This window comes from Lonchura striata, chromosome 1 (assembly GCF_046129695.1).
Source record: "Lonchura striata isolate bLonStr1 chromosome 1, bLonStr1.mat, whole genome shotgun sequence".
Taxonomy (NCBI): domain Eukaryota; kingdom Metazoa; phylum Chordata; class Aves; order Passeriformes; family Estrildidae; genus Lonchura; species Lonchura striata.
Window position 1 is genome coordinate 114908101 of NC_134603.1, and position 19842 is coordinate 114927942.

General features: G+C 38.4%; 1 protein-coding gene across 1 annotated transcript in view; it reads right to left on the reverse strand.

The window, feature by feature from the left end:
• ANO10 (anoctamin 10) overlaps positions 1-19842 on the reverse strand; it is a 120764-nt gene continuing 100922 nt past the window's right edge. Inside the window, exon 13 of the mRNA XM_021525888.2 lies at positions 1-864. Within this exon, the coding sequence (XP_021381563.2) occupies positions 829-864 (36 nt within the window). The 3' untranslated portion in view covers positions 1-828. The remainder of the gene's footprint in view (positions 865-19842) is intronic.

Below are 19842 nucleotides of genomic sequence, written 5' to 3' on the forward strand. Positions count from 1 at the left end.
TTGGTGTATCAAATATCAAGTTTAATTGATCTGTTTCTTGCTGGTTCATTTAACCAGAAGATCCATTCATATAATACTGCAATTCAGAATCCAGGGGAGTGATACCAAAATCCAATATCAATTAGAAAATAAATATGCTTCATAAGTCACTGATCAGCAGTCTGTTTCCTACTACATTTTTTTTACCTAGCTTTTGAAAATATTTTAGCTGGGACCTGTTTAGAGAACTAGCAAACAGGAGTATATAACATACTCTATAAATATTTATGTTAAACTATTTCTCAGATCACATAATGAAATACATTGTTGTTCCCTATAAAATGTTTAACATACTTAAATTAATTTGCTGCGAACAAGCAGTAGCTAACAAGCTAATCTTTGAGCTAATAAGAGGATTGATTAGCTATTGTAATGAAGGAACAAAAGGGGCAATAACCATAAAGGGAGAGTAAATTAAATAACAGTCTGCTTTTTTCTGCCCCTTTAGAAAGTTGCAGCTGAAAATTCTAGCTAGCTTCTGGATGCCTCCTCACAGGATCTGTTTTCAATCACTCAAAGCACAGGGAGCCTGGCAGGTTTTATCCAGACCTGGCATAAGCTGGAGTGCTTTATTTGGTGTTACCTTCACAAGCAATTGCACATGAGAAACAAAGAGAGCAGGAGAAAATACAGTTTTTACAGCGTCAGGCAAAGATTATTTACCAAGTTTCATATAAGCAGGTGCCACCTACTCAGTAGATGGTGGAGGGTGCACTCCGAGCGCCACACACGACCACAAACGCTGGCTCCTCACATGTGACCGCCTTAGTCATCCTCATTCCTCCGTGTTTACTCCGCCAGCGACTCCGCCGCCAGCTGCATTTGCTGCCAGGGGAGAGAAGAACGGAGAGAGACGCTGGAACAGCGGCAGCAGGAGGAATTAAACCAGCTACAGCCCATCGCAGGACACTCTAGAATCCAACTGACTAATACAACCACCCCCAAAAAAGAGCTTGAGCATTTAGAAACAAGCCACCTGTCATGCCTGATTTTTACAAAATACACGATTTTAACAGAGGCATTACTTTAGTCCACCGAAACACTCATCAAATGGCAATGCAATTAGTATGTTAATTAGTCATTTTTGTGATGGATAATGCCTTATGTGAAAGTCATTTAGCCCTAAATATTTAGGCTTTTAAGCTGATCTCAAAGGGTCAATGAACTGACAAGCTGCTGCCCCCACTTCCCATTGCAACAATCTGTTAACTTTTACTCAGTATTTCTTTTGTTGTTGTTGAATTGAACAAAAAAATCCTGTGATATAGGAAGGAGGTAGCAGACTGCTATAGTGGTACATGTTATCTCCAACCCTGTTGATAACCAGTTTTGTTTTCATTATCCTAGGATGTCACCAGAGACATGTCACCATGTGAAACCAGGGTAACAATCCCAGGTGATGAAAATATCTGCTGAATAAGAGAAAACGGAGCCACTCTGTGAAGCTTCTTGTTAAAGAGAATGTTTCATAACACAGAACTTACAGAGGCAACAAGAAAGAGTTTAAACTGTGCTGAAGGCATCTCTCGCACATCACCTGGGGATTGTCATTCAAGGGCCCCACAATGTCTGGAAGGCTGGAATCACCCTGACACACCACAAAACAGCCAGAATGACTGAAGCCCCCCGAAGAAACAAGAGACAACAGTCACAGGAAGGAGATGAAAGGGAGACCAGCCCAAAGGACAGGCTGAGCAGCTAAGGCAAGGAGATGCACAGCACTGCTGAATTCACTCATGCCCAGCATCACTGCCTCCTTGGAGGCAATTGGGCAGAGAAGGAAATTAAAAGACTGGACATGAAAAAATGTGAGTGATCATACAAAGAAACAATTTTTGCAGCTTTCAACTCCTAGACCACTGTGTGGGTTCTGTGTCATTCCCCCAGTGGAGGATGGACGTGTGCTACTGAGCTGAAGTTCTTTTACATTTGTATTTGATCTCATAGAAATGGCCCATGACATATGACCCATTAGAAAGAGAACTATCTAATAATGCTATAACAAAATTGGAAAAGATGAAGCTGCAAATAAAGTGTACACTATCATTCAGTTTCTATCCCACAACATGGGATACAAAGATGTCAGATGCTTCAACACAGCACCTTCTACCTTTTCTTTCCTGCTAGGCACTGTTAGTCTGGGCCTGAACCTATTCCAAAACACTACTCTGAATGCTAAAACACACCTACAACAACTTTTCTTTACCATTTTTATCTGTATTTCCATGCCATCTATAAGTGAAGTAAAATTAGTTTGTGATACAAATATTTATATGCTTCTCCATAGCAACAGTGTAGGGAAAAAAAGCCACAGCTAAAGGCTGGAATACAGATAGACTCCCTCTTCTACATCCCGATTCACTTATTTAAATATATGTCTGAGTAAAACTATAGCATCTTCAATTAAAGCAACTTTTCCTCCTGTTGCAAAAACACAGACACAGAAGACAGCACCTTCATTCAGTTCCTGATCCATCAAATACAAACATTTTCTTATTTTAGAATGATTATGCTGGTGTAATTATATGGGGATTGATGAGGAATGCAGAAGACTGGAAAGGTATTTTTATTCTCTGATCTCTGCAGGGCTTGTCAAAGTCTGGAAAAAAACCAAGCACGTGTGCTAATGATGACTAAATGTAATCTGTCCCAAAACTCTGTACAAGCTGGACCACTCTAATTTATTTTTGAAGGCACTCCTAATTTTAACTAAGCTAATCTTAAACTAGGATTGTCTTCTGCTAGCAATCTTATGCTAGGATATATAAAATACATTATATGAACAAACAAATATCCCAGCTTCTTGAGCGGGCCAGTGAGTAGAAAAACCTCTTAAAATAGCTTCACATGCTGCCATGGCACACAAGGCCTGGGCAAAATCAGTCCAAATGCAGTCATACACATATTTCAGGAAATGAATCATAAGCCACGTGAGAACCCCAAGAGCTGTGTATTTAATTTCTTCTTTATAGTTTCTAATACCAGAATGTATTTGGCAGTGCCTGGCAGCAGCAGGTTCCCCCAGGAGCTATCACTTGGGCAAGGAACATGTGGTGGCACCTTTAAACAGAGAAATTCTTTGCCAAGTTCAGGCTGAAAAATTTAAAAATTTTCTTTCTTTTTTACTGTGAAAGTAAATGTACCTGCTCAATGGGAAAATATTTCTCTAAGACAGCATATGGGAAAGGGAGTGTATTTTTATTTTTATAAATAATTTTTTATTGCTGAGAAAGGGAACTGATGAGGTACCTTTTAATCACTTTTCCCTTGACAGCCCCAACAGGTTCACTGGGAAACCTGTGGGGCTGAGTTAACTGCTCTTCCCTCAAAAAGACATTTCTTTGTAAGCTTTAAGAAGTATTTTAAAAATATGGAAAAGAGATATTAAAAATGTCTTGATCTACTTGTTAAATCTACTAGATACATAATGACAAAAACCCACTCATTTGAGGGGTATTAAAAATGGCTGTGAACTAATCAGAGGCACAGCTCAGAAATGAGTTGGCTCAAGAAGCCATTCTTCATTTATTACCAGCTGAGAGTTACTAGTGAAAGGTTTATACTTAATGCTCTGTTTTATGCAGCACCCTTAGCAACAGCAGCCTATGCATGCAATACATGAGTGAAATCTGTTTAAACTAGAATAAATTTTAGTGGGGCTACAGTGTTGTTTATCCTAAAACTCTACTATTAGGAAATGCTCTAAATATTTATCTGCTGTAATTCAATAGATTTGCTCTTTCCATTTTATTAAGTTTAAATTTACTTGTAAAGCACATGTAATATAATTAGACAGTACTTCCAGGAGAAATAGCAAAAACCCTTTAATGTGGTTTACAAATAGGCTTTACCAATTACTTAGACTTCCCTACATTTCAACATTAAATTTTCTGAAAGGACTTTATTAAAAAACGGAACAGATACTTTCACACCACAAACAGAGCTGCATACCAAGCATGGAAATCAGGCTACCTCCTTTGTGAGCTCACTCACAACCAGAAACAACAACTTCAGTGTACAGGGTATGGCTGTGGTAGTTCTCCAGTTAGAGGGGCTATGGAAGTTAAAACATGTGACTTAGTGCTGCCAACAATACCAAAATACAAAATTAAATAGCTAAAACCATGAAATAACAGAAATACACAGCAGCACCAGAGATCTCAACTACAGCAAAACCCCAGGAGCTGCCAAGGGATTTACCAGAGCAGTGCCAGGGCTCGGTTCAAGCCGCAGGCTTGCTGGAAATGCAGGATGTTTCTGCCTGGCACAGGGAGGACGTGGCCCACCCTGTCTTCAGCAGGGCTGCTCTGGGCCAGGTCCCAGCACCTGGCTTCCCTCTGCCCCTGGGCTGAGAGGCAGGAGCTGCCTCACACCCCCAGCGTGCCAATCCATCTTCCTTCTGCACCAGAGCAGGACAGAGGGAACCCAGCATTCCTGCAGCCCCAGTGCTGGTTCTGCACCCACAGAACCTAATCAAACACTCTCACCTCTCCTTTATGGTTTCTGTGGGACAGCCAACATTTAACAGGCACCAACAGCCTTTGTCGTTTTAATGTTGATTTACTGCCCTTGCTGAGCTCTGTGTCAGATGATTACAACACTGTTATTTTCCAGTTATGCCCAGACCGGGTAAGTCAGCCTCTAACTACTCTTTAATTTTACCACTGTGTGTGTTAATGCCAACTCACAGTTCAACCACAACCTGAGGAAAACATTTTAAAAAATAGAAAGCATATAAAAGTGAAAACCAAAGAAACCAGGATCTATTGACTCACTGGTTTGGTGCTTTTCCACAGGTATACTCAATGTACATACAAGTTCATATATATGAAGAACAGACTTCTAAATAGTTTATACTAAATATAAGAATATATGAAAGCAGATGTTTTTATAAGCATCCCCATCTTCTGGATTTTCTGTATACACCATGTGGAACAGCTCATCAGCAGTTAGAAAGAGCAGTGATACATGGTATCTTTCCCACTTTCTAGCATTAATTATAATAAGAAAATGTGACAAGATATATATTAAATTCTTCTTTTGTAATGGTGCCCAATCACAACAATAGTAGTTTCTTGGCTCTTGAGCTGTGTCTCAAGAACTGTATCAGTTTAACTGTAAGTATCAACCAGTTATAGAAGAGGCAAATTAACACCCACTTCAAACTCAGTAAGCCTCTTCCATATGTAGTATTTTATTTAGTGTAAAGGTTTAAAAGCTTATTTAATGGAAATTTGTTCTTATTGATTATAATGGTGTACGGTTATGCTAACTTCATACCTGGAATCACAAATCTTCCCTCAAGGTTTTATCTATGGCACTCAGCACTCTGCAGGGGATGGTGCTTCAGGACTCCATGCTTGGGGTTACTTATAAACTACATTTCTGACTCTGACCACTTTTCCAGCAACAAAAAGTGTTTCCTTAGCTGGGGATGGTAACTGATGCTTCTTGACAGCAGTAATAATCAGTCCCTGTACTAGTACACTCCTGTTTATAAATCCCAGGACCACACAGCCACAATGTAAAACTGCATGCTTGTTTTCAGTTAAGTCATCCTGCACAACCCCTCATTCTTCTTGAACGCTATTGATTGCCAGAATACAGTTTCTCCCCATTTCAGTAGTACGATAAAAGACTTGTAGGAACAATTTCACAACTTCCTCATTTCCCAGAGCCAAGACCAATGGCCCTGTGATGCTGCAACCCAGTAGAAACTGCCCTCTATAAAGGAAAGCCACATATGAGCATTAAACAGTCAAATGCAGATTTTTTTTTTTTATAAAAAAGCAAGAAGAATTTGAAACTGAAGATAACAAAGAAACAAATCCTGAATTGTCACTCTCACAAGGACTGTGAGCAATTACAGTAATTTAAATTTTTGAGGAATATTTACTAATCTCCTTACTTCTAGGTTACACCTGAAAGATTGTACCTAGTTTTGGGCCCTCCAGTGTAAGAAGGATACTGATCAACTTTGCCAAGCCTAACTGTGGAATCCAGGATAGGCAGGGAGGTGATGCATATGCCCTGAGACACCTGCCAGTATCTACAAGGAGGTCAGCAAGAAGATGGAATCAGGGTCTTGACCAGGGTGCACAGCCAGGGCACAAAAAATGAAGAGGTCATTAAAAAATAAGCCAAGAAAGCCTCAACAGAAAACATTTCACTACAAGGATAACTAAGCACTGCAGCAGAGGCCCAGGGAAGTTTTGCAGTCTCTGTTCTCAAAGCACCTGACAGGAAACCCCAGTCCCCCCAGCCCTGGGGTCTAAATTTGGTGTCAGTCCTATCCTGAGCAGGAAGTAGGACTACTGACCTTCTGAGGTCCCTCCCATGTTGAGAGATTTTTACAGTTGTTTCTACAGGAATTGTGTCAGGAATTTGCCTGGACCTCACAGACCCAGAGTGGGGATCTGCTACAAGAAATAGAAAGTAATGGGAAAGAGCAAAAAAAAAAAAAAAAAAAATTCTCTCCTTTCTTGTATGCCTAATTCAAGATAAACTACCAAGTACAAAACCAGTGTTAATGAAACAATAGGTTTGCAAAATTAGTAAGTGCAGAGTCAGGAAAACTTGCAGAATCACATAATTTGTGCCTTGGAGTATTGTACCTGATTAATAGCACTGTGAGGAATAGCAGTCAAAGCAACCCTATTTGTAGTACATTTTTTTCCCAAGATTTTTTCCTGATCTACTTCAGATTGTCTCTGATTTAAATTGCAAAGTATTAATTAATACTCATTACAATATTCTTACAGTATTAGTCACCCTTTGCTGAACCTTATTTTAGTTTAGTAGACAGTAGAAAAATGAAGAATAGTGGAAGTCACACAAGACAGTCTAACAGTATTTTCTTCAGAATACAGCTTATGCATTCCATCCCTCAAAATATTTACATTGTTTTTGTCCTCATGTAGCTCATATTTCATAACTTTTTTTCACCATAACTGTCCAAATAGCTGCCAAGTGACACATAAATACAACGTTAAACAACATCTGAATGCCTGATGAGGAGTGTGTGCTGAAACCACCCTCACAGGATGGCAGCCCAGCCCAAGGGATGCTCTCCCCTTTAGCTTATGCAATTACCTCTCACCCAATCAGCAGCTGGTCAACAGAATTTGGAGTCAGAGACTATCGACTGGCTATGAAAGCAGTGATGCAAAAATGTGCAATGTGACATGACCTTGGTGACATCTCAAAGGGGAGGGATGGACTGTGCAGTGCCACACACATTTTGTCAGTTCTGTGCCCAGAATCATACAGACATCACTATGGTTTAAGGGTGTAGTTGGCCCCTAGGTTAACAGCACATCAACAATGCTTTAAAGGTTTCAGGGTGAAAAATGATACAATTCTTTTTCTCAGGGGTTTTGGAGGATGTGAATTACCTGCTTGCTATTACTAGCTACCATCAAGAAAAAATGAGTAAACCAAACTATTCTGCCTCTCTGAAGTTTAACAAGCTTCTTCACTGAGCAGGGTGTCCCTGAGCAGGCACATACCCTTTGGAAGATAAATACTCAGCACTTGGAGAGTTTAATGAGCCTTCTGGACACAAATTCCTAATATATGGATATGGCTGACACTGAAGCTTAACTGCAGACATAGCTGTGTTAGCTTTATACCAACTGTAACCTCCTTCCCTGGAGATACTCAGAAGCCATCTGGACAGAGTCCTAAGCAGCATGCTCTGGGGGTGCTTGAGCAGGGAGGTTGGACTAGCTGATCTCCAGAGGTTTCCTCCAACTGACCCATTCTGTGGTCCTGTGACAGCAGTAAAAACCTGGCTAACAAGCAAGCTGCTCCGTATGCCCTAATTTACCACTTAAGCTCACATGCCTTGCACTCACTGTGCTTCATGATCGAGGAGGCACAGCTGAAAGCAGCCAAACAGCCCCTGAATAAACACTGGCAGTGGTGGTGAAGGGCTTGAAGGCATTCGGTGGCACTGCAGGGGAACAGTGAGAGTCCTTCTTCCTCACACTGCTTGAGTGGCCAAGTGCTTGAGTGATGGAAAAAATACACAGCTCACTGCAGCTTCTGCAGAAGATATGCTTGAGACTAACTCTGTGCTTCCATTTTTTCCAGCTTAAAGCTGGAAGGAACCTGCTGGGTTACAGACACAAGCCTCCCTGGAGTGCATAAACCTATGTCACAGAGGTTTAGCCAGGAGAGACCACACAGCATTGATTCCAGTGTTGCACAGGCCAAAACCCACAGTTCTTGCCAACATCCTTTAGCAAACCTATTGTACAAAAGGCAAGAGACCAGTTTAAACTATTTCATGCCACAGAAGGAGCAGAGGAAAAACTCAAAGAGCATGAACGTGTCTCCCTGTAATCCATGCAACAGCAGGGAACAGGCTGTGTGAAAAACAGAGACACTCTTTCGAAATGAATTATGCTCAACCCTCAGAAGACAAAAAAAATATATATTCCACTACTTTCTAGACACAAAGCTAGCTGTCCCTGGAACCCAGGCACATAAACCCCAACATCTAAGCACTACTAAAGTCCTACCCACCCTCTGCTCTGCCACTGGACACAAAGGCATTACTAGCCCCAGCTCAAGCCCAGCTGGTCTCAGTTTTACCCTGGGCTCACATTTCTCTCCAAATTTCCTAATTTGTGGAGTCACAAAGAGCCCAACTTGGTTTCAAATAAAACAAGTAACAAAAGAAGTTTACTCCTCTATGCAGGACATTCACTGGGTAATCCAGATCAGCCTCCAGATATGAACTAAGAACCCAACTTCAGGCACTCTTTTTGGAAATTATCATCTGTAACATAAATCTGACATAAATAAGCAGAAAGATTCGCAGGGGGCATGGCTGTCCTCTGTTCTGCTACCACACAGCAGTCACAACACTGCAAGTATAAAAATTCCATTTCTTTGTGGCAGGCAAGAAACTTCAGCCTCACAAATACCTCAGAAAATGCCAAAGAAAGCAAATGTCTGAAAAATATAAGTAGAAAATTTTATAGTATATCTAGAGTAAAAATTACGTGTTAAGAAATCAGACTTCAACACTGGGCAGACACATAGGAAAAGTAACCACTCTTGTGAAGAGAGTTCTTCCCAAGAGGGAATTTGCCTCTTTGTTTATCTGTTGTATCAGCATGAAAAGTGATTCTAAAGTAGGTGTTATAGAGTATTTAAAAAAATATTTTAATACAGTAAAGTAGGAAAAAACTAGTCAATGTTTAGATTATTTGGTATTAGGCAAAGAGTCTAAGGCCAGCAATGAAGGGACCTGCCAGGCAATTTTATTTGTTTTCCTCCCCTGCAGAAGCTCTCCTGACCCAAGCAGCTGTTACTACAATATAATTTTGAGTAATATTTTCATTCTTGCTTTTCTCTTCAAAGACAAGTTCTCTTCTACTTCCTATGAGGGCTTTGCAATTGCCTAGTTACAGCCTAGTGAAAAATAATCAACACAGAGCCAGTAAACAATTTCTAGTTGCAGTAATTTTATAAATATTCTGAAGCAATCAACTCTGTGAATGTTAAAGTGTTTGAAATAGGTCTTTAAATACTTACAAAATGGCAGTGGCACCACTGACAGAATTACTTCCTTCACCAGAGACACCTGTGAAAAGGCAAATTCTCTCCTGCTGCATTCACAGCTCCTTGGGAAGACTATGAACCCATAGAAAGAAAGAAATTATTTTCCCTTAAACACTGGGCCAAACATAAGTATCAACTGATTACAGGCTATTGATTTGCTCTTAAATCTATATTTAAGTTGGTATGTGTCTGATCAGATAAAGTCAGTTACTAAAATTGGTTCCAGTGGATTTATGGTTTGATCTGGCTCAGGAAATTCTTGAACAAAGCACAGGCAGAGGATGGGAAGATACATGTTATTCCTTCTTTTCACCCCATACTAGACATCTGCATGATGCCACTTTAGAGGTTTTGGTACCAGTATGCAAATATACACAAAGGACACAGCTTACTAAATGTGCCATTTTCATTTAAGGGACACAACTGGACACAGAGCATTACTCGCACTGTACCATAAAAGACTGTGTAATAAGCAGGTAGGAGAGTAAAAGGTTGGTTTGGTTGTTTATAACTGCATTTCTTCAAAATGAGTAAAGCTGTGACAGCTGACATAGTCCTAAACTATAAGAATGGCAGTATTTACAAATTTATAATCTTTATGAATTGCCCTGCTTAAACCTGTTGCAATTTTAAACAACCTAGCAAAGGGTAAAGGTCTGGTTTCTATGAAGGCAATGGCAAAGTTCTCTTTTACCTAAGTGAAACCAGACTTTCTCACTTTCTCTTTATATGCTTCCACTATTAGGAGTGAACAAAATGCTTTTTCCTTTTTTCCAACACATTAGTGGGAAGAAAACCTCTTTGCTGTAGGCTGCTTACCACCTTTATTTTGAAGTGATGAAGTGCTCTGCCTCCACAGCCCCCTGTTCAGTTACCTGCACTGTATCAGAGACCCTCACAAAATTCTGTGCCTTTCTGTCTCTAATGCCATCAGCACTTTCTTTGCAAAGCTTTATGGAAGTCTTTTGCAATAGAGAGTAATTTACAGCTGTGTAAGAGCTACTATTCTCAGTCTGAAGAGATGATATTTTAAGCAGCTCTGTAATATAAAGACAAGCAACAACCTGTAGATATGTTGAGTATTAGCATTTATTCTCTTTCTGAGATCTGCTTTAGTACCCTTGAACAACCTATGCTATGTAACTGAGAAACTACAGAAAAAGATTTTGGGATGAGGTTTAAATTGAAAAAAAATGGATAAATTATTTCTAACTATTTAATTTTATTATTTTCATGCCTTGCCAACCCTATAATCCCAGTTCTTTTCTGTTAATTTAAATTTTATGCAATACAACACATAAAGGCAGAGTACATGTATTACATAAAATACATCTACATTTCTAAGAATTTCTTTTAATAAGGTTGTGGTTCTTAAATTTAGAACTTAGTGCTAAAATTTTTACCTTCTAAACAAAACCTGAATGATCACAAAAAAGGTCATGCACATGGAAGTTATTCTTCTACTTTGTCAACATGAACCTTGTGTCTATGAAGGCTTTCCATGCACAGAGTAAATCAATTTTCATATGCTTTGGTAACATTCCTCATTTTTTCTGCTTTTTAATTTTCTTAAAGTATTTTTGCTTTATTAAAGCATTTTACTCCCTTTCCTTATTTATTCCTTGTGGATTCCCCATTGTTCTACTGTCCTAGCTGTACCATCTAGCTTATATTTTCACTTTCAATTCCTTCAAAATGAGAAATCTTTCCCCTCTGCCTCTAAATTCACAGGTAGGTAAGGGTCAGATTTGCTGGCAGAAAAACTGCCAAGAAGACTGGCCCTGGAGGCTGTCAGCTTCCTGGTGGGAGGAGAGCCTCACTCCCATTATCCTGCTCTGCCTTTCAGGAGCAGTGGGAACCTAAACTGTCAGCACAGCCCTGCACTGGGGCTCTGCTCTGAGGGGCTGGATAAAGCCAGAAAACAAACTGAAGCCTAGAAATGAATGTGTGGAACAGATCTATGCAGCTCCAGTCCAGCTGCTGTTCTAGACTGACCTCCTTCTTTTGCTTCAATGGAAATCGGAGCTAATGGTGCCAGCTTCAGCATGCACCAGGGGATTAACTATTGTGATTCATGTTAAATTGCCACACTAATTTAATTCTAGCAGACCTCAAGGCTCGGCTTTGGAATGTTTTTTATACATTGCAAAGCGCTTTTACTGGATACCCTGGGTCACCAGTACCATCACACTCCTCACCACATTCCTCAGCTTTAATCTATCACAAAAAATATATTATCTAGCATACAACACAAACATCTAAAGTAATTTCTCTTCAACATATTAGCTGTAGCACATCAAAACTGTCCGACTGCTATAGAAACACTGTACAATATTACCATTTGTGAGAAAATATGTTGTCTTGTAAATGTTATAGTACTTTTATAAAATAAGTTGTTACATCTGTCAAACCAACCATATTTTAAAAAACATGCCAGTAAGTGCTGTGAAAAGACTCTAAATAAAAGCTGAAAACATCATATGATTTTGCATCAGTAAAGTGAGTCAATATTATCCAGTGAGTCACCTAGCTAATTTACAGCAAGGTTCTGTGATGGTACAAGATGGAAGGTGAACACACATTTCCAGAGATCCTTCAGGGCAAATCAAATATACAAGCTAGGGCAGGACAAATAATTGCAAAATATTAACAAGCTGTAGAAATCCATTTTCTGCACTTTGCGCTTGATAATCTGTCAGTGCTCACATGCTCCTGCTTCATTCTTGGCACTGGAAACAATCAGAAAGGCACACCATTATAGGCCCAACAGAACTGCAGGAACCATGGCCATTAGTTACACCCTTTTCTAAAACAGTAACATTTCACAACCACAGCGAAAGATTTCTTCAAAAAATTAAAGCAAATATCTCTCATGCATTAAAAGGACAGTAACATAATTTCCCCTACTAATAGGAAATTACAATAATTATTAGTGGTGTAAGGAAATACAGCAAAGGCTGTGGTTTACAGGAAGCCAGTGTAAGAATGCATCTACCAAGGACCTGAATAGAATCCACACACCCAGATTCTCACTCTCTCTCTCTGTACCTGTATACTGCATCTAAAAAATTAAGAAAATGCATTCATAAAGATGACTTTAACAGTTTGTATTTAAAAGGGCATTATCCACAATATTAATGGGAAGCTGTTAGGTTTTGGTTTCCATGTATTGGTTTTTGCTGTCCTGAAAATTCTCCTCCCAATGCCTTTTTCATTTGTAACTGTGAAATTTGGGAACTAGCCAATATTGTTGCCATAATGTCATAGGGAATTCACACTTCAGTCCAGAAAAGGAGTTTTTCAGCAGGCAGTACATACTAAAAACTGATTAGCATTGAGCACTAATTAAAAATATGTATTATATATGTTACTCTGTATTACTCTGTATGAATCTCATATAACTAACCTTCAAGTAATTATATTAGAATTTTGCCTTCCTATTAACTTTTGATCAAAGAAACCTATCCCACTGAAATTGCCATCTGCTGAACTTGCTTCTTGACTTTGTTTCATCTTTCTGTGACATGGGAATAATCATCAATACCATCGGGAAAAGAATATATAAATAACACCTTAAATAAGTTTTCTCTCTTTTGAAATCTGCAGGGGTTTGACTAAAAAGAAGAAAAGAGGGTTTTGTCCTGTGTTAGTGAATGGCTGAATCTCCTTTCATGATTTCTGCTGATCAGTGAAAAAACAGAAAAGAAAATACAGCTCAGAATCACTATGATCCTTATAAATGCTCTTACATTAAATGCTTATGTAACAAACTGGAAGATTCACAATGGCATTAAAAATAATCTTGTTTGTGAAGCAGATATGAAAATCCTCCCTATTGATGAGATAAGCTTACTTACAGCAAGTAAGGAACTGCTCCCACTAATTGTTGCTACAAACACTTTCATATACTTCTCATGGAATCACTCCCAGAGAAGAAGTTACTGGATAAATTAATTAATGATTTGGTCTGGTAATTTCAGCATCACCATATCAAAAACAAGTATGGGAAGCTCTGGGTGTGTTCCACCTGCAGAAGAAAGGTGTCTTCTTGTCACATGTGAATCTAATTTAGTCCCTTAAGAGTTTCTCAACTGGCAGACCAGTTAAATTCTGGGTTTACTCAACAGTACTTCCACCAACCCAAACCCATCTGTCTTCCATTTAATTAGGAATTTACCTCACTACTGGTTACCACATGTTAGCTAGAATGTGTTAAGAGCAGACCTTTCCATCTCCCCAAATAGGAAAAAGACAGGCTGATTAATTTGATAGAATTTTTCCAGTCAGAAACAGGAAGGACAAAGAGTAACAAGAACCTTATTCTACTTAGCAGATTTACTACTCTTTTATATATAAAAAGTAATCTTATATTTTGAAAAAATCCACCAGCTCAAGAAGATGCTGATAACAACCCCCACGCCTTTCACAGAAACAGATCTCCTTAGTTATTTAATTTATTTCAAACTATTCAAACACAGAACTTCTCTTCAACAAATATCCAGCAATCCCCACTGTGTTATGGGCAGTCCTGCTCTTCCAACAGCATGTCAAATTGTCCTTAAATATCTAAGGCTGTGTTGCTGCCTAAACTTTTTTAAGTCTTTTTTTTTTTCCTTCCTAGCTAACCAAAAGCAACACCCAAGGTATAATTGTAGAAAGCGTTTGAAACTTGCATGGGCAAGCAGAAGGTGACCTGTACCTGCAGCACAGACACCCAAAAAGACCTGTGGGGCAGGAACTTAACACTTGTGCATTTTTATACAGAGCTAAGACAACAGAAGTCTTAATGCGCTTAAGCCCTCTACGTGCTACAACTACATAAACTCTGCAGAATAAACAGTTACCTAACACACAGTTCTTTTGTCTCAGAGTCTAACCTGAATATTAAAAACTTGGGTTTGGTGATCCATTGTGGCAGATGTATCATATCCTACATGAAGATTACCAAAATAATTACAAAAACTTTTACAATTCTTCCACTTTTTCCTATTAATCTCCTATCAAAATCTATGGAGTTGCTATGCCTGCACGTGTCTGCTAAACCCACAAAATATTTTCTCTGCATTGAAATTTAAACTTTTAACATGTCTTTGAAGAAATTCTAATTGGTCAGATCCCTGAAGGTTTGATTACCCAATCTGGACATAAGAACAATACTGCTCAAAATGAAAGGAGCCTTAAAGATCACCTAGTTCCAATCCCCCTGCCATGGGCAAGGATACCTTTCATTAGACCAGGATGCTCAGGGCCTCATCCTCATCCAACCTGGCCTCTACTTTCAGGGATGCAGCATCCACAATTTCTCTGGGCAATCTGTTCCAGGGCCCCACCAACCTCACAGTACAGAATTTCTTCCTAGTATCTAATTTAAACCTACTCTCTCTCAGTTTGAAACTATTACCTCTTGTCCTATCCCCATGTAAACAGTCTCTCTCTCTTTCCTTTAGGCTCCCTTCAGGTACTGGAAGATCACAATTAGGTCACCCAGAGCCGCCTTTTTTCCAGGATGAAGACAGCACTTGCTTAAGTATCAAAAACTTTGTTTTTTGTCTTTGAAAAATCATTGCTTAATCATGTTGAACATCTTTGCTGCTTTTTCCTGGGGTTTTGGAGTTGTTGGCTTTTTCCTTCCTTTTTTTTTTTTCTCCTAGAAAGAGATTAATTACTCTCCTCACCTCTCCATCCTTTCTGCTAAGCTGCCCCATTAATTATTTCTAGAGTTTTATCTGGGAGATGGTCCTTTCTGGCTTGTATTTTTCTTTCATAATAAGCCAATACCCTCCCAAACATTCTGTGTCTGACAAGATAACAATTTCTGGCCCAACAAGACATGTTTTAAATGTTGCTTCCTCTGCTCTGAGGGACCAAGGAGAGGTCACAGAAAGGCAGCAGACTCTTGAGTTGAGAAGTGTACTACTGCAGTATATATTGCTCTGGGACAGCTTTGCTCTGAGATGACAGGGTAAATAGACCAGACTATGGCTCATTTCTCTACACACATTCCACATTCCTTTGACTTTTGTAAGTCAAGGAAGTTTTGTAAGGAAGTTTTGTAATTTATTCCATGTGAAACAAAAATTGAGACAGTAGAGAAAAAAAAAAAAACAAAACAAACCTGGAATATGAATAATACTATTATCATCAGAGGAAACAGATAAAAAGAAAAAAATATATTCTCCTATGAAAAGAAGGTACTCAGACAAAAAAAAAAATCATAAATTGGCTACACAGACTTAACAAAGACTAAAGAACTAAAGCACTCTAAAAAAAAATAAAGGTCAGCAGCACTGGTAAATGAGGAAGAAAACCAACCAACCAGTCCAAAACCAAACAAGGCAACTAAACTAATAAACTTCAGATTCCCCAAATGCTTCCCAGAAAAGTAAATCTTTCTGTTTTCAATCTATTTCAGAGGATATACAGCCATAAGTAGTACACATTGCTCCTATAATAGAGTGAATAACCTAGCAAATGGCAGAGGCACAATTGCTCTGAAATGATAGCTGAAGTTTTACTTGTTGTCAATAAAAAAGAAAGGAAAAAGAAAGAAAAAGAGTATTATAGTACCTTAACTTATAAAATGTTCTATTTGATTAAATCCTGCTTTTCCATTTAATTTTAATTTATTTTACTAAAACTTTAAAATACAATAAAGCTTTAAAAAGTATCTGTCTGAATTCAGTTCTTTTGGCAGGTATTTTCCTTCTGGCTTCTCTAATCTGTTCTATACGAACTGGCATCTTAAATAGCATGCTTTAGTATGCAGAGCCTAACAGTGCCACTGAACCCTCCTGACAGCCTGCTTCTCAGAAGCAAAAAAGACATTATCTCCCCAAAAGACCTGCTCTAAACAATGTTCTCTTCTGCACATGAGCTACCTGCCACCCCATGCCCTGTTACTTGTTATTCATAGAGCTGCACATCAAAGAGAACCAATACTGACAGCACATACAGGAAAACTTACTCTTTTGGTTAGGCACACAGCTATTTATATTATAGTGTGTTGCTTTCCATGTACATAAATTAATTTGGTTTTTACATAAATTCCCTCAGAATATTGGAGACTTCAGTATCTTATTAAATAAACACAGAGCAGTAACATAATATTGCTTCTATAAGAGAGCAACACTGAGACTGATACATGCAATGATGTATAAGATGCTTGTCTATAGAGAGCTGCAGTACGTACCCCATTATTTTAGAAAGTTCTTAGCAGAAATACTGAGCTGACAAATGTACAATGTCAGTCACCTCAGTTTAATACTTATTTCTGGAAGAGAAGGTTAAAGAAACTCCATTCTTGTCTGCTTGCTAAATTGCCCCCAATACATTTTAGTACTTTATAATCTGTTACATACAACATTCAATATCCTACTCTCTGTATGAATAATAAAAAATGTTATTTTCAGCTTGTCAAAAGAAGTATTTCAGTTTTTACAGCACAGTATGTAATGAATTAATTACACGCTAGGTAATTAGAATCTAAAATATTCACCATGCTAACTTAAAAGGATGCTGAATATGACTTAAAGACTGACATGGTCTTTGACCCCAACCAGCTTTCTTTGAACACAAAATCTCTCAAATTTCTCAAATGCAAAGCTTTGCTACTTTTCCACAGAAGTGTATGAGAATTCAAATAAGCAGAAATCCTGTCTTTATGATGCTCTGCAGAACAATGAAAGAAAAGGCAAAGCTTGTCTGTTGGCTGTTACAGACATTCAGGTTAAAAACTCCCTGCATCCTTTGTAAGCCCAACAGGCCTTATTTGCCCCACTTAATGCGCTCTCTATTTTGCTTGCATATTGAAAACCCCCTCATGTTACTGTGACTAACTTTCTTATATTGATTTTTTTTCTGTTTATCACTTCATAATTCAACCATTTCATAGTTCAGCTGTTGTTTCAATGGGATGGTCTCTAACAGATTTTTTGGCAGTCTGAACTACACGTAAGTTCTGGCCAGAATGGCATTTTCCACAATCTTGTGCAAGAAACAAATTTAAGGAGAAAATGCAATCATAATGAATCAATTTCCAGTGTTCTAAGATGTATAATCCTACTCAGAGTTTCTCAGTTCTGTAAATATCTGCCTTCTTGAGGTTTTGTGCACACACTAAATCTCCTCTCCCAGGAAGACCAACACATACCATCCACACACAGTTTCCTACTGTGGGTGCATATTCATAACAAAGTGTAGAATTAATTTGTTGCTTATCCAGTACCTGAAGAATTTATGTATGCTGTGTCCCCTTATGCTAAATGAAAGGACTTCAAAGTAGGTAAATTATAGATTTGCATATCAACAAAACACTTCTGACAACTCCAGCTATTAATGGGTAGCTTCCCTTCCTCCCTTCAGTGCCTGTCCACATGATCATTCACACTGTCTCTGATTCAAAGCAGTATCCTCCCACATATTCACAGTTGATTAGGAGTTAGATTTGAGAGTCTTTCAGCTGCACAGCTGACACAGGACCGCCAAGAGCAGCTTTGCTTCTGGATGTCTCTAGAGAAGGGCGGAGTTTGGTAGCAGGGTAGCAAACAAGGGGGTTACTTTTTGGATGTCAGAATTAGGAGTACAGAATTTCCTGTGAGCTCAGCACTAATTCAAACCCTGACAGGTGTGGCTGGGTAAGTAAATGCAGGCCAAGTATCTCATGGCAAACTCTGATTGACTTGTTACCCTGTTAGCCTCCTTAGTGATAAACTTATATTGAGTATAATTATTCTGAGTAAACAAAACAGCAGAGTTAAATAAAAAAAAAAAATTCTGAAGCTGAAGTGTTCAAAGTACATGGTCATCCAAATTGTAATAGGACAAGCAAGTAACATAATCACATACCTTGAACTGACAGCATGCATTACTACAGAATAATTATTAAATAATAACTCTAAAATTTAAGTAAGTCTCTGAATTTCAGTGGTGGCCAACTGCCTCCTAAAATCTGCAGTTTTCACAGTGACACCATGTCTCTTTAAAACCACCTGAGTCAGATGTCGAAAGGCCCAGGGCCCTGGAACAAAAGATTACAGAACAACTTTCCACCTTTCTAGTGAAATTGGCCACCAGCCAATTTCAACAGAAGTCATAACTTTGCAGAGGTCTCAAGGATGCCAAGTGTCTCTTCACCTTATGAAAATCAGTAGCTGTGTATGAAAGGAAATACAAACCTACAGCCTATCACTGAAAAGAGAATTGCAGCTCAGAGTAACTGCTGCTGGTTTAATGAGGACATGTGCACAGCTGCCTATAGGCTCAGGAAAGACAGGATATAAATCCTGAGGAAATCAGGATTCGTTAGTTCTGCTGCCTAAAAGGAAATTGCAATGGGAGAACATGCAAATGGAAAAGTTTATTGTATAAGAAATCAGTCCAATCTTCTTCACAGTATCTGTCCCTGTACAGTCTTGATAAAATACAGTCTTGATTTTCATTCCTTTCCCTGTTTACAACCTACATTTATCGGAATTCTGCCATTTTCATTAGCCTCTCAGCATACAGGTAGCAATTTTTTTTATTTCTTTTTACTTTTATCTACAAAAGACTGTAAGACTCTAGGTCCAAAATACCTTTTAGCCCTTTTTTGTCTCTAAATGAAAGTTATTGTTCTATTTGAGAGAGTAAGCAGGTAAAAAGAAATTTTATAACATTTTTAAAGAATAAAATTAATGCAAGCATGACAGAAGGAAACTATCAACTGCAACAAAGATCAGAATAACTACAACTTACTGTTTTGATAAACTTGAAAACACTCATCGTTTATAGAAATGTAGCTCTCAAAGGAGCCAGGAGAATAATATCTGCCATGGCAACCAAACAGAGCAGTCTTCTGGCACTTTCTGAATGAGCATTTAGGAGGAGATTAATTCAATACTCTGCATGATGAAAGGGCTCTTGAGATCCATAACTGTCTCCCACAAATTACCCTTATTGTACAACTGGATGTTTAGAACAGATTGCACATTATCTATATTGAACTAGAGCTTTCACAGCAAATTTATATGAAACAGATTAAGCCCACATGATGTGTCACACTATTTTTCACCCACTCATTTCAGGGCATTTATAAAAATGGGCATTTTATTAAATGGATCATTGCAGTTTTGCATGATTTATTTTTAAGCTTATTTATATTTAGAAGTACTGTAAAGCCTTTTTACTATGAAACTTTGAAATTTCTGAAACACATAAAAGCATAAAAAAATACTACAGAATTTACAGTCTGGT